This window comes from Callorhinus ursinus, unplaced genomic scaffold, assembly GCF_003265705.2.
Source record: "Callorhinus ursinus isolate GAN/ISIS: 27379988/994484 unplaced genomic scaffold, GSC_fseal_2.0 scaffold6, whole genome shotgun sequence".
NCBI classification, from domain to species: Eukaryota; Metazoa; Chordata; class Mammalia; order Carnivora; family Otariidae; genus Callorhinus; species Callorhinus ursinus.
The window spans coordinates 6,276,552-6,292,976 of NW_027397068.1; the positions used below are offsets into that span (position 1 = coordinate 6,276,552).

The following is a 16,425-nucleotide window of genomic DNA, read 5'->3' on the forward strand; positions in this document are numbered from 1 at the left end:
CCTAGGTAAGATCTTTTATGGCAAACTATGGGGTAATATTTCATGCATACTACACTTTTCACTCAGAGAGTCACTTACCTGTGTGAGGTCAGGAATGTCACCTTTATCGATGCCAACTTGCTGCGGATTAAAAAAAATAAGTTACTTAATGGGTTTTTGTTTTTTTTTTACTAATTTCTTTGCATTTAACAGAAGATCACCCACAGAATTAGTTAAAACCACAGCCCAATCTTGGTATAAAAAAGTTGTCAATCTCACTTTGAAAATAAGCTTTGTGTAGTTTTCCACTCAATATAATAGAACAATAATTTTGTTAATGTAGTTTAATATAACAAATGTACAGAATTTTACTAGAACCCAAAAAAAGACTTAAGAAATTGAAGTATAAAATTTAAGGTTTCCTCCATGGCTAATGGCAGCTAAAAAGTATAAAAAAAAAAAAAAAACGCTTAGCCTAAATTTAAATTGTTATAAATGCTCAGTAAATCCTCCGGACAGGGAATGTTTATTTAGTTTCAATAACTCGTTCAGGGTGTAGTATCCACCTCTCTTTCCACAGAGAGAACCATTTTGTTTGTTTCTTACATATCCTTCCAGAGTTTTTTTAATGTATATCCAAGGAAACTGGAAATATATAAATACATATTTATTTCCCACATTATTATACAACAATGTATTATATACACTGAGCTTGTATTTTTCATTTAACAATATATCTCAGACCTATATCCATATTAACACACAGAGTTTCCTTATTTTTTAAACAGCTTCTTTTCCTATGATTTATTTATTTAACAAGTCATGTATTAACGAACACTGAAGTTGCTTCCAATCTCCTGCCATTGCAAGCAATGCTGCAGAGAGCATTTTGCACCTGTGTGGACACATCTGTAGGACACATCTGTAGAAATGGAATTACTAGGTAAAAGCACATTGAATTTCTAGCGTTGGTAGCTTGGGGAAGGGAGGTAGGGGAAGGAGGAGGAACAGAAAGGAGAAAGAGCGAGCAAGAAAGAGCACAAATATGGGAATATATAAATGAAGGTGAACCAAAGAAGAGAGTATATATGTGTTCCCTGTACTGCTCTGTCAACTCTTTCGTGGGTTTAAAAATTATTCAAAATAAAAACCTGGGGAAAAATACAAATCCGTAACTTCAATTTTCTCATTTTATGTAAATGATGAAATTAAGGCTCAAAGAAACAAAGTGGGTTAAATCAAGTCTCTCTGAGAAATGAACTGCTTTGCTTATTTTGATGAAACTGCAGAAGCAAATACCTGAAGCATAAGTGTTGGGCTCCTACAAAGACAAGGCAAACTAGAAATTGGAAAATCCACTTGTTTGACAAATGCTCTTAGCTAAGTTCTTTCTTTGGCTTTCTCTATGTCTACAGCAGGGTTTCTCAGCCTTGGTATCATTAATGTTTTAGGATGATAATTCTGTGGTAGGGTCTGTCTTGTGCACTGTAGGATATTAAGCAACATCCTTCTCTACCCACTGGATGCCAGTAGACCTTCCCTTCCTCCAGTTGTGACAACCAAAAATGTCTCCAGACACTGGGGAGGAGAGGGGAACAAAATCGTCAAGTGTGGAGAACCACTGATGTAGAGCACTGACCCTCATCCTCCTAGAGCAAATTAGGCTGCAGATTCCTCCCAGAGGTACAGGCATTACCTGTTAATGACTCCACTCTGGCTTTAGGGAAGCTATCGTTGCTTCCCTAAATTCACTTAACTATTATAAATTATGGAAATTACAAACTAAGGTAATTTCATTCCATTCCATTTATTTCCATATTTTAATATCTCTTTAGGTGATCCATTAAAAATATTAATATGAATGAAGTCAGTATTTTTGAAATTAAAGTATTATGGATTTTTAATATTAGGATCATCTTGATAAAAGATGATGTGTTTCTCTTAAATAGAGAGTTAAAAGAATTTCTTGAACAGAAAGACATAATTTAGGAATTCTTCCTTGACACTGCTGTTTTCACTAACCTGAACTTCTGAACCATAATATAATTGGAGGCTTGAGCTGAGGTGTGACTATATTACAGAAATCTCATCACTTTCTATCTGCAAATATTCTGGGAGACGTAACTCCTACGACTTGGTATTTATCTTAGAATAGCAAACTAAGAATAACTTAGTTCTATAAAAAGGGAAGTGTGTTTAGCAGAAATGCCTATTACCTAAAAAATAACCATTTTACAAAGTTTCAATTGCCTGCTTTAGGAGACTTCATTGTAAGAATTCAAAACATGCTAAGTTTTCTACAATTCAAGCAATTCCTCTGGGATATTTGAACATTTCCATAGCAGTTGTTCAACTACCCTGTTTCTTTTAATATTGCAGACAATTTATTAACATTTACCAAATAGCCAATATATATATAGTTGTATTTTTAAAATAGCATTCTAGAAGTCTTCTACACATTCTTCAGGAAAATGGGTAGCTACTGGATATGAGTCCATACATATGTACACCACACAGGAGCTGTTTGGTACAGAGAGAAGCTTTGTACATTTGTTAAGAAATTTCTGTATTTACCAATAATACAAACCACTCAACACTGGTATTCAAACAATTAATGTCTAAATTATGAACAATGTAATTTACTTAAAGAAAACACAGTTATCGTTAGCCCATTGTGAGTTAGTATTTATTCCATTAAAAAATAATTTTGTAAATTAGTATCTTTCTATAAAAAAGTCTTAGTCATAGTGTTCAAATAAAAGTAGAATATTTGTATTCAGTTATTTAGACTCTCAAAATAACATCTAATTTCTGTGTATTTCCTTCTCAACAGCCTGAAATGGGCCCGTGCTAACATGAGGTGATCAAGAGACATGAAGTAAACTTTTACATCTAAAAATAAAATGAGTTAATAAATAAGTACCCCCTTTCTCATGAAGACCTCAGATCCAGCCTTACAGTGCTGATTCGAGAAATGTATACCCCAGACTGTCACCTGTCCAGCTCTTTACCTATCTAACATACGCAATAAGAGATGGGGGAACTGGGCAGCACATGCATAAGGAATTAATGGAACAATGAAAGGATCTTCAGCTCTGGATGCTTAGGCATAATTGATCTTTCCACAGAAAAAAGTCAGGCACATTTTACTAGATTGTATTGATAACTAGGGTTAAACCACAGGAAAATCCTATCAAATACAAAAAGTAAAACCGTGTAGCAGCCAAAGCAAAAGTTTCAAGCAATTCTATCCTTTCATAAAGACAAATCAGTATCAATAAGCCCAAGAAAAATACACATGAACATGCTTTAAAGTATATGTAATTCCTATAAACTATTCTTTGCCCTTTGTTTCCCATATTATATATAAAAAAAGACTTCTGTTCTGATTACAAACTATATGGACCAAAGGTCAAGAGACAGCATTTTGCAGTATCAGTCTCCTAATTTGAATGTGATAATTATTATTCCTGCGAATAAATGAAATTTGAAAGATAATGTTCGGACTAGAGTGCTTTTGGAATTGTGTGTATAAAATGCTTGTTCTTGTGCTATATTCTCAAAATGGCAAAAACAGCAAAAACATGGCACAAACATCCCATGCCCAAGGCCTTGTATGCTTTGCTGTTGGGCTTCAGAACGCTTCTCGCACATGGCACTCCAGTCAGCCCAACAATTCATTCACTGACAATGTAAGATAAGAATCAACTGGCCAACCTGCCAAAGGACTGTAATAACAATGTCATAACTTCCAATACCAGTATGAATCAATAACTGGATTTCGTAAGAGAAAACACCAACTTACGGGATTACTGCAGGAACACAGTTATTGTGATTAAGTACAAACAGACATCCTTAAGAAACAATTTATAAACTTCATAAAATTAATACTTTAATTTTTCATTGTATTTAAATCATTAACAAAATAAGAAGGTCGTATTTATGATTTCCACACACTAAGAACAATAAATGGATTTTCCTAAGGGCTTTTTTTTTTTCAGAGTTCAATAAAAAGGAAGCCCTTCCTTACAATCAAAAATAGCTATTAAGAGGAGAGGAAGGATGAACCACCTTGCAAAGCTGTGAATCTGCTCAGTACCCATGAAACTTGTTTTTGAACACAGAATGATCATCTAATTGGGATGCAGGAGTGTAGAGTACAGTTCTGAATGAGAAGTTGGGAGGAGATCACTTCCAACCCTAATACACTGGGACTCTGGGACAGAATGTCTTGCCAGATTATAAGCCTTATTATTGACTCCAGATACATAAGTTACTTATTATTACTTACCTCTGCAACTTTGAGAAATTCAGATACTCGCGTCATTCTAGTTAGAAATCGTTTGTAAATTTCTAGGGCATCTTTACATTGTCCTTTCTTCATTTCGAAAAACTTTTCTGGAAGAGACAGATAAGCATTTTGAAAAGACTATTATATTCAATTTTCTTCTAAGCTTATGTTAATACTATTAATTAAAACTTGAATGTTTGGATCAAAACACTAGGCACTAAAACCTATATGAGGTTCTAAAGCACCTTGTCTACACTCTATAAATTGATACTTTTGTTGGCCATAAATGATTTCTTTCAAACATTATAATGTGTCTCTTAGTTATAAAGTAGTGGAGTTTTGTGAAAAATATTTGGTTTACCAAACTCATCATGGCATTCTAGTCCATAATTGTATCCTTTCTCAGCCTTCAAGCTTCCCAAACAGAAAAACAGAGGATTCCTTTGCTGCTCTCTGCTGCACTCCCAAGACTGGAATTCACAATCACTAGGTGCTATAGCTCCATTATAATTACATTACAAGTATATCTTCTCCGTATGTGTTTGGAAGAAAACCAGCACTTTATCAGTATTTTTGCCAGCCAGTCATTTATCAATTCATTCAGTCAATAATTATTGACATTGATGATGGAGACAGAGAAGACCAGGGTCTACAATGGCTTCCAGGCAACTCTGGATCATAACTGAAGATGATTTAGTATTCTTCATTATTTTATATTTTCACATGGTGAAACACATGCTATTTTTATATTCTCTCATACTTTAAAGTTCTTAATTTCATTCAGCATGTAATTTTACTACCTTAAAAGTATTTTTAATTTTCTCAAGAAAGGTTTAATAATATATAATTACACAAAGAACTAATTATTAGGGTAGCTACTCATTACCTTCTGTTGACAGGCTGGGTAATTTTACATTTAACACAGACCTCCCCTGTAGGGCATTCAAGGGAAGCAAAAAAATCAAGAAAACAAACACATACTGTTCTCCACTTAAGATTTGAGAAGGAAGTGAATCTTTTAAGAAGTGGCCAAATCTAACCTAGAAGGTATTATGCTAAGTGAAGCAAGTCAGAGAAAGACAAATGCCATATGATTTCACTTAGACATAGAATTTAAAAAGTAAAACAAACAAAAAATAAACAGACTCTTAAATACAGAGAACAAACTGGTGGTTGGCAGAGGGAAGGGGTGGGGGGATTGGTGAAATAGAAGAAGGGAATTAAGAAGTATGACCTTCCAGTTATAAAACAAATAAGTCACAGAGATGAAAAGTATAGCTAGTATAGGGAACACAGTCAATAATACTGTAATAACACTGTATGGTGACAGATGGTGAGTACACTTATGGTGAGTACTGAGGGATGATGTACAGAATTGTCAAATCAATATGTTGATACATCTGAAACTAATATAACATTGTATGACAACTACACTTCAATTTTAAAAAATGGCCAAATCTAATCTTTATCATCTCTATCCTGTTTTCTAATGCTACAGATAGAATCTTGGTGCTATAAGGGAACAAATCTTTTTTAAACTTTTGAAAAAAAGGACTTATTCTGGTAAAATATAATTCTTTCTTTCTTTTTAAACAATCGTCACATAAATAATTTCTTCCAAATGTCTAAATTACTTTTCTTTACTATAATCTAAGTTTATTTCTTTGCATCAGATCTTCAGCAGTAACACAAAATGAGAAATCAACTGAATAATCTCAATTTCCTTTTAGAACCAATGCATCAGAATCTTAAGCAATTTTTCTCTGTCTCTTCTGGATGCTTTTTAAATTGTTCATATCTTTCATGGTAATTTAGGATTCAGGAACAAAAGTAATGAAAATTTTATGGCTTTAGGTTATAATTTCCTGTTTCTGTAACAGTGGTAATGGCACAGAAAAGCAACATGTACTGTTACAGGGGGGAGATGTGAGGTGCCCTTGTCCTCTTAGAGACTAGGGTAGGGCCAGGAACAATTCATATTTTTAACAGAGGGGATGGGTCATCCAGAAATGAACAAAAGATAAGATATATTGATTTTCAGTATTTGAAACGAAATTTTAAATTTGGCCTTTGTAATGTGAGTCTTTTTAACGTGTTGATAAATTCCCTTGTCATACTGGTATTAATTTTCACAGAACAACTGTCCTAAGGAAAAGAACTAGATGAAAAGAAATCTCATTCCTGTGAAACAAATCGAGGCTTTGTACGTAGACTATTACTAATGCCCATTAGTCAGAAGGAAAGCATCTTACTCGCATATCAGTTTCATTATAGCGATAAAATGTTTGCAAAGATTTGTAGCACCAACATTGATTCCAATATTAGATGCAGAGAATTGCTCATGAAGCCCTTGATTAAAACTAACCCATAATGTATTTATAATAGTTAATTCCTAACACTATTTAGTAAACAAACAAAAAACACACCTGTCTCAAAACACTTAGGATAGTAAGCGTACTTATCTTCTAGAGTGTTACTTTCACAAGAGCAATTTGACAGCAACGCTGAATGAAGGCCACTCAACACCAGAATGTGATAAGGCAAGAACGCACGCCTCTACCACTTTTGAAGTCAGGTCTTTAATATGAAGATACAACTCTCCTTTTCTGTTCCTAATGTTAGCCAATAGACTATCCTTTTCAAATTAGATGAAATAAAAATATACATTGCATGGTTATTATTTTAAAATACAGAGAAAATGCATTCTTACCACAATCTTATCTCTGAAGTCAACATAAAGAGAAAGTAAAACAGAGCAGCATTTAAATAGATGTTCAAGACACAGAGGAGAAACACATGGCTTAACGTGTTTAACTGCTAAATGAATTTTAAAGGTAGTAAGTTCAATGTTCTTGAAGCAGAAGCAGGAAACAAACAAGGGTACACTAGTGAGAGGATGTGAGAAGGAATCAACAGAACTTCATTTCTGACGGCAATGGAGTTGAGTAAGAGGAGCAACTCAAAGATAACTGAGGCTTCAGGTTTAAAAGACTAATTATATAGCAACAGAAATGAGCTTAGGAAGAGCAAATTCAAGAGTTCGGTTTTGGAGATAGCTGAATTTTATATATCTAAATTTAAGTGTCTACAAATAAGACTTGCAAAACTGAAGCTCGAAAGAAAGGTCATGGACCGAAATAATAGACCTGGGACTCATCATAAGGACATCTCCATAGGAAACCATAGGGTTTCCAGTGAAAAATATACACAAAAAGCAGAAAAATAACTGGCTAGAAATGAACCTTAACAAAAACACATTATGAGTGGTAAGGAAGAGTAAGATATACCCACAAAGGGGAACGGGAAGATCTGTTGTTTGGTTTACTGATGAACAGTCCCATCTGAAATAAAGGTAATACAGTGTTGGATTACATATTAAGAACAGGTATCTTTCCCCAATAAGGCTCTCTAAGAGCACTGTGTTTGATTGCCTTACCCAACCCCCATTCTCTCTCTTTCTAAACTCATGAGAAGCCAGGATGTCAGATGCAAATTCAGTTCTGTAAATCAGATGGACCTGTGAGAGATCTGGAAAGTAAAACTGAGGCGGAAGCCATCTTCCTGTACATCTCTAGCTATTTCTGTGACAAGAAAAGAATCTTAAACTTAGAAGTGTAAGATTATCCTTTGGCAGCATTCTACTGTCCACCCTCCAGCTTCCCCAGTTTTGAGGGGTAGTGGTTATAGTCACACCTATTTGATGTGACTCCCTACTTCCTGGATTATGGCTTCAGGGGTCTGGTTTCTAGCTTCCTAGGGCCGCAAGGCAGCTGAGGTGGTGGCAGCAGCTTCTTACTTTTAGTGTACTGTAAAGTGGTGGCCTCAGAAGTAGAAGCTTCCCCGGCATGTTAAGAATTTATTATTCTATAAGTCATTCAGGAACCACTTCCTGCAGGCTTCTGATAATTACTTAAGCACCCAACTCCCTACTTTAGATCCCTTTCTAGTTAGAGTGTGGAGAGTGGTTTCTGTTTCTTGAATAAACACAGTATTGGGTATTTGAAGTGGTTGTAGAAATCAGACCCTCAAAAATGTCAAAAGGATGGGAATCTGGGATTAGATATGTAACTGGCTGGATCCGAAGGTAGTGATGACTACCCGCAACTATCGGGAAATTGGATTCTCACAGTCTGCTATATAGGAGCAAAATGCTTACATAAATCATCACCTATGGTTTTCTGAAATGAGCAGCTAAAATGAAGCTTACCAGAGCAAGCAGCTGCTGAGAGAGACCACCATGATGGGAATAAGGCAAGCAGAATGTACAGTGGATAGCTGCTTCTGACTCCAAAGGAAATGACAACACAGGATTTTAAATTATTGGCTCAAGGCACCAGTCAGACAGTGGTACTCCAAAACTGCCCTCAAATAATCTTATCTCTTGCAGACACAGGGCTGTCATCGCTGAAAGAGTCTAATCTTGTAAGTTTCTGAATTACAACATACGTGGTTAAGTTAAATTCCCAGCCTCACCACGGTCTCCTTTGTGAGAGTTAGGATGTTTATTGAGAAGAAAAACTAGAAAGGAGACTGCTTGGATAGATTCAAACCAAAGTGAGCTATTCTTGCTAGTAAAAGCTTTTCCTTCTCAGTCTGAAGAGGCTGGTCCTGCCTTGCTTAGTGATCCTGTAATCAAGCCACCTTTCATGAGGGAATGAAAAGTTTTCTCATGCCCAATCCATCTATTTCTTGCCCCTGTCCCCTTGCCAACTGCCTCAATACCTAGAATGAGATTGAGAAGGCAGCAATCTCTGCACGCTCTAGGGAGACAAGTACAGTCTGACCCAAGAGGAAAAAATACACATGCTAAAAGAAGTACAAGTTCTTGCAAATTTCTGTTGGCAGCAGGGTTGCCAGATAAAATACAAGATACTGAGTTAAATTTGAATTGTAAATAGATAACTTTTTAGCATAGATATGTCCCAAATATTGCATAGGACTTATTAATATTTAACTGGGCATCTTACATTTTACCCTCTGAATCTGGCAACCATCATTGATAAAAATGTAGACAGTTGGTATAGATTGTAAAGGTTCTGAACAGGAAGGAAAGTATATTACATTAGATTTTGTGATATAATTGATAATTTGTCAATTTGGGTGAATATGCCAAAATCATCGATTCAAAAATGCTAGCCTGAGCATCTGGAAGTGGCTCTAACACAGTGATTCCCAAAGTGAAATCCTAGACCAGTAGCAACAGCACCACTCAGGACCTTATTAGGAATGCAAATTCTCAGTCTCAAACCCAGACCTACTGAATTAGGAACTCTGGGTTGAGGTTTAGCAATCTGAATTTTAATAAGCTCTCCAAATATTCTTGAGAAATGTCCTTGAAACACAGTCAAGAGCACTTTTTCCTTTTCTGCAGAGGAGACCTTTATCAGGGTGAGTAGGGCCAGGGAAAGGAGACATACCCAAACTTTTCAGAAACACTAACTCTAAACTGATGTTACTCCCTGGGGACCCAAAATGTCACTCCATGTTCTACCAACTTGAGTGGAAGCTTTTTGGGGATTAGGTGATAAAAGAAAATTAGATCCAGTGGATGTATGTAACTTTTCTGTGGCTGTTTCCCCAGTTACCCGAATATATAGTTGGAACAGAAATACTTTGAAACTAGCAGAGTCCCCACACTGGCTTTCTGACGTCTTGAAAGATACAGGGGTAGCAATTCCATCATTTCCTCAGTTAACTTGAGTATCTGGTTTGTGAAATGGGTTGTAGGTAGAGATTTACAGGAGGTTACTGTGAACCTAATCAGGTGATGACCCTGACTCGCAGATTTCCAGACATGTCCTTCTTACTGGCATAAAATCAGCATCGTTCTTGACACCTGATAGGCAGCTATCAAACTAGTGAACTCTTTTATCCCTATTTCAATAAACAGAGCCCAACAGAAGTAGTTGCCTTTCATCTGGCAGGGATGACAGTATATACTAGCTGCCTTATTTCAAGGATATCAACTGCCCTGGCTGTCACAATCCCATGTGTTATCACGTTAATGACATCAAGCTGATTGTACCCAGTGGGCAAGAATTTCCGTTATGCTATGTGCCTTCATAAGTCACATGTATGTCACAAGGTGGACAGAGAATTTATGAAAGCTCAGACACCTGCTACATCAACAAAGTCTTCGGGTCCACAGGTCCCCTCCATGTGAAAGACAAATTGCTTCACCTTGTAACCCCTATAACTAAAAATGGAGGCCAAAGTTTGCTGAGCTTTTTTAGTTTTAGAGGTAACATATACAACATGTATGTGTTCTGCTCTAAAAAGAGTATCAGGTATGGTGTCAGGAAGAAGTAGGATCCAGATCAGGAGAAGGCTCTGCAACTGCTCCAAACCAGAACCACATGGGCCTTTGTTCCCACAGACCTAAAAGTATTCAAAGTGCCTGCAGTAGATCCAAATGCTGCAGAATGCATCTGGCACACTCCACAAGGAAAACACAGTGGAAGCCTCTAGTGTTTTGGAGCAGAGCCGTGTCTTCTTCAGACAGTAACTAATCTCCTTTGGAAAAACTGTTCTTGGCTTGCTTATAGAGACTGAGATTCTAACCACAGAATATCAAGTGATCATAAGACCTCAAGTGTTATCTAATATACATACCCATGAGTTGGACAAGTGCAAGAACACTCTATCATCAAATGAAAGTGGTATAGAAGCAGTCAGCCTCAAGCCAATCCTGAACCCCATGTGGGCTGAACAAACAGATGGCTCATAGTCCCACTGCACCTACTCCTCTGTACTGCATTTCTCCCTCCAATCATACCTATGTCCTCTGGGGAGCTCTCCATGACCAGTGGTCTGAGGAGAAAAAGAATTCAAGGTTGGTTTAGAGATGGTTTCTCATGCCGGCACTAGTTATTATTATTATTTTTTATTTTTTAAAAGATTTTATTTCTTTATTGGAAAGAGAATGAGAGAGAACAAGTGGGGGAGCAGAGGGAGAAGCAGATTCCCTGCAGAGCAGGGAGCCCAACACAGAACTTGTTCCCAGGACCCTGGGATCATGACCTGAGCTGAAGGCAGTCACTTAACCAACTGAGCCACCCAGGTACCCGTTGCCAGCACTAGTTATAAAAGTGGTTTGCTAAGTCATTATATCCCCACAAAGGGGTGACTCTGAGAGAAGAAAGAAATCTTTTACTGTAGGTCAAACTTCAAGCAGTATATCTATCCGATTTCCACTTTATGTCAAAGGAAAGATGGTTAGTTGGGGCAGCTGGGTGGCTCAGTCGGTTAAGCATCCGACCGTTGATTTCAGCTCAAGTCATGATCTCAGGGTTGTGGGATCAAGTCCCGCATCAGACTCTGGGCTCAGCACAGAATCTGCTTGAGATTCTCTCCCTTCCTCTCCCTCTCCCTTTGCTCCTCCCCCATGCATGCTCTCTCTCTCTCAAATAAATAAATGAATAAAATCTTTAAAAAAAAGATGGTGAGACAAATGGAACTCTATCAAAATATGAGCAGTAACTAACTGCTGGCCTTGATGACCAGGGACTTGGAAAAAATAAAATTGGAAGATTGGTAACAAGGTCTGGAGAAGAGGTGGTGGATGGACCTCTCAGAATGGATAAAGAGCATGAGACTATTTTCATTCCATACAAATGGAGACTAAAGAGCAATGATCAAGGGATAAAAGGACTCCATATGCTGATGAACATACTATTATATCAGAATGGAAGTTATGAATAGGTCCAAGAACATAGTCTGATATATCTGTGTCATTGCTAAGTCCTCAGTCTGTCAATACCCAAGATCAACTCTGAGCTTCTACCATGGCATCATAATCCAGGGAGTATGGAGTCATCCACCAAGTGACAAGTTAAGGATTAATTCCTTTTACCAGGGAAAAGAGCAGTGATCTATTCCAGAAGTTAGTTTATGTTGGATACAGATTTATCACCTTTGTTCATATTGCTTTGCCAGTACCACCATCTGGGGACTTACTCCCCTTCATGGTATCTTACACAATACTATTTTGCTGCACAAGAAGTGAGACAAATGACGCACCCCAAAGGATTTGTCAGTCTTAGGATGAATCCCTTCAGTCCCGAAATAGTGGACCTTACATAATGATGGAATGGTCTACAGAAGACACTATTTTAAACCCACTCTAAGAAGATACTTAAGAGTTAGAGATTCTAGTATATGCTCTGAACCACTGGTCAGTGTATGGTCCATTGTTCACCACAGCTAGAGTATGTGGGTCCAGAAACCTAGGAGCTGGAGTGGCTCTTCTATTATACTTAATGAGGTGGCAGTGGCTTCTTATTCCCTATACATCTCTAGGAGTGGCATCAGAGGTAGCTGTTAGCACAGTGGAGCAGGACTTACCGGGACTTATTCTAAGAGGCAAAGCCTAGATCCTTCAGTCATTCCAGTATTTTGTAAGCACCAAAATCCCTGTATGGACATCCCTTCCTGCTTAAAACATCTAGAGTGCTTTCTGTTTCTTGCACTTAACCTTGACTGACATAAGAATAGAGAAATGTGACCTGAATGAATCATTTTTTTTAGATTTTTATCTAATAAGGCTATGGTATCCAAATCTTTGCATTCTGATGCAGTCTTTATTCAAAGATACCATTCAGCAGTTCTACCTACCAAGTAAGTTAATAACGCCATCATTGTAGCAAGCAAAAAGTTTGATAAGGTCTTTGAAAAGAAGCATAAATGCAGCATTTATGACACCATTTGTTAGCTCATTTGGATGCACCTAGAAAAAGATAAAAATTTAATATGTTAATTACATGTTATCAAATGGCAATTCTTCTCAAAGCACATGAAAATGTCTCAAGTGATTACTAAGAAATTAATTCACATTCTACAAATCTTCTTACATGTCAGAATATTTTATTTTCATGAATCAGATATGTTTACCTGAACTTTTCATTTTGAAATAACCATAAATCCACATGCAGCTGTAAAAAATATAGAGATTCTATGTACCATTTACCCAGTTTTTCCCAATGGTAACATCTTACAAAACTACTAGACAATATCACAACCAGGATATTGAGATTGCTGCAATCCACAGGTTTTATTCAGATTTCCCAAGTTTCACTTACACTCCTTGGGCGGGGGAGCTTTTCTATATAATCTTACCACATGTGTAGGCCAGTGTATTTACCACCACACTCAAGATACAGGTATGGTTTTAAGAGAGATGTCATGAGAGATGTCATGTCAAGAGTGATGTCATGCTGATATTGCCAGGAGGAAGGACCATGACGAGACAAAAACAATTCTCTTTGGTGGTGTCATTTAAGCAGTCTATATAAAATGGCTTCTAAAAGCAGGCTAAGGTATTTAACTAGTTACTGAGGCTAAAGGTACATCTTGCAGCTACTTCACCCTGTCAAACACCACAGGAGATCATCACTCTACTCTGAACACAGGGTTCCAAGAATGCACTATTCGTATTTTTCCATGACTTAAGTAAACACCTGGGAAACTGCTCAATCTGGATAACCACAGTCAACTCTACCATGCTAAAAGCCTACATGAAGTGTTCATCTAGCTCATCAAAATGAAGGAGATCTCAATCTGTTCCTGAGTAGATTTCCAGCTTTACCTGTAGCCCACCTTCAAACAGAAGACAGTACTAATTGTGTAGGGCACATTTTCTAGGGAGATACATACATCAAATTCAAGCAGTGCATCAATCTGTCCCTGCAGAATTGGCATACTCTTCAGTAGCTTTTCAGGAGCCATTGTCCTCATTACACCGTCGGCCCTATAATTGTTTTTAAAAAAGAAAAAGATGCAACTTCCTTGTATGTGGAAAATTCAAGACCACGTGCATTCTTCCAAACTGCACCCCCTCCATGTCCTTATTAATCCTGTGGGATGACTTTGAGATATTAAAAGGCTGTAGTTGATTCCCCTCTCTACACCACTTCCTCTCCCCCATTCTTGTTCTTCAAGCACATGGGCAGTGCTTTCTTTCTCTCTGCATTGCCCTCAAGAAGAAAGCAGTGTGTCTGTATAAAAGAGATTGGCTGAATTACTAGATGGACGTTTCCAAATCTATAACAGAGGTATAGGTTTTGTGAATGCCAGTTTGTTTTTAAGAAAGAGAGAGAACACATGTCTTAGAAGTCTTCAAAACCTGTAGGACTGGGAGAGCAGAGTATATACTATTAACTATCAAGGGAAGAAAAATGCAAGCTGATATGCACAGTTTGGCCAAAAGGAGATAGAGTTTAAATAGCTGCTGAGGACACAACTGGAGGTTCATGCCAGAGGGTACATCAGACAGGGCACTGAACCCCATGCCCGCCCAGAGGACTCTGATGGAGCCCCTGCATCCAGTGATGGCCCAGGTGTGGCAATATTGAAGTAGTTGAGGAAAATACCCAGCTTATGTCAATGGGCTAAAAATGGCAACTTTCAGGATCTCTCCCACTTCAAGGGTAGGGAAAGCATCCCAAAGTATCCTTATGTGCACATAAAGGGTGCAGAAGTTTCTAAGAAGGCTATGGACCTATTGCAGAAAGGCTGAAATGCAGCTAGACACATCAGCTATGGTTGCCCAGGGCCATGTAAGAAGTTGGAGGAAGACATGTAAACTAGAATCATCTATAATGAGAAGTGGATGAAGTAAAAACCTTAATTTTATAGAATGTTCACCCACAAGAAACTAATTTATTTTGAACAGACAAGTTTAAATTGTTCAGCACCATGATTAAAACATAGTTGAAAGCTAAGGCTGGGTCACTATTAGAAAAACTGAGTGTTGTCTTTTTGTGTGAATTCTTGAGACTAAAATATTAAACCTTCTACAATACTTTGCCATTATTTCAAGTCAAGAACAGATACAAGATTTGCACAAATTTATGACTGAACACTTCTGATTAAATTCCACATCTATTTAGAGGGAAGTAAATGATAATTATGAATTAAAATGTAAGTGTTTCTGTTTCAGTGAGGTTTTCTTAATCAATGGTTAGTATTAATAATCAATTCAATTATGGTGTGCGTGTGTGTGTGTGTGTGTGATACTAGGACATTATTACCCCCCAAGAACAGATCTCCACCATATACACAGTTCAGTTTTACTTCAATCAAAACACACTGAAATAACTATTGCAAACTAGAGCCACTATTCTTTGAACTCTGAATGTACTTTAAATTTTCTCCATTTAAAATTATTTAAAGGAAAAACGTGCTTAAGAATTTTGAATTGAAATTAACAAATAAAATGTTATACCATGTCAATTCTGAGCAGCAAATCAGGTTTTTTTTGCATGAAAATATAAATAAAGTAATGTATATTACAACTTCCAGGCTAACTTCCATAATACTTTCGAGTCTCTTTTCAGATGATTGTAACCTGGGGCTTCATGACCAAAATTATTTGGCATTTAAGCTTAGTTAAGGTAAGTCAAGTATGCCTCAAAGACTTACTCTGCTCAAATAAATATGAGAAAGAAAAAAACATACCCTTTCTTCACTCTGGCAAAATCAAATGCCATCTGTCTGTAAGAGAAAGCCTTTTCATTCAAATATCTACTATAGCGCCTTATGAAGGTAGACATATCATAACCTGGGGGGAGGGGCAGAAGAAGTAAAACTAATTAATAAAATACCTTCCTTTGTGCTTTGCTTAGTACCATTTTTTAAAAAACTCTCCAAATGTAAATAATGCTAGAATGAGGTCAATAAAGGCACCAGAAAAGCCTCATTTAAAATCCTACTGCAAGCAAAAATACTGTAGGCATGAGACATTCTAAGACATTTCAATTTCATTATGCTACCATCCTTGTACAGAATGTCCTTTCTGATTTTTCCTTGCATTTTTGTTCACCATTTCAAATAACAGGCTGTTTCAGGCTTAATACATGCAGCTATCTGAAAACTATCCACTTGCTTGGTGTGCTTGCCTTATACATAATAGGCAACCAATAAGTATGATGAATGAACATATGACTACAGTTTAAATTCTACTAATTTACAAAGAATGTTTAAGGCTGGAATCTTTTTTATTTAAATTAGGAAAGTATCTTTCATTTCATTGCCTTTTGTACTTTCATAAACAAACAACTGTGGGTCTAGAATACTGACTGTTAAGGTAAATACTGAAAAGGACAAAAAGTAAAATTAATATGTAATTTATATGCTGAATTCTCTAACAAATATTTTAA

At 36.9% G+C, this 16,425-nt stretch overlaps 1 protein-coding gene across 11 annotated transcripts in view; it reads right to left on the bottom strand.

Annotated features, from left to right (window-relative positions):
• The window catches only part of SNAP91 (synaptosome associated protein 91), a 147,226-nt gene that overhangs the window by 72,638 nt on the left and 58,163 nt on the right, over positions 1-16,425 (bottom strand). For all 11 annotated transcript variants that reach the window (XM_073893573.1, XM_073893575.1, XM_073893576.1 and 8 more), the window contains exons 5-9: positions 15,725-15,827; positions 13,922-14,015; positions 12,884-12,995; positions 4,271-4,377; positions 79-120 (exon numbers count right to left, since the gene is read on the bottom strand). In XM_073893573.1, the coding sequence (XP_073749674.1) occupies positions 79-120; positions 4,271-4,377; positions 12,884-12,995; positions 13,922-14,015; positions 15,725-15,827 (458 nt within the window). The remainder of the gene's footprint in view (positions 1-78; positions 121-4,270; positions 4,378-12,883; positions 12,996-13,921; positions 14,016-15,724; positions 15,828-16,425) is intronic.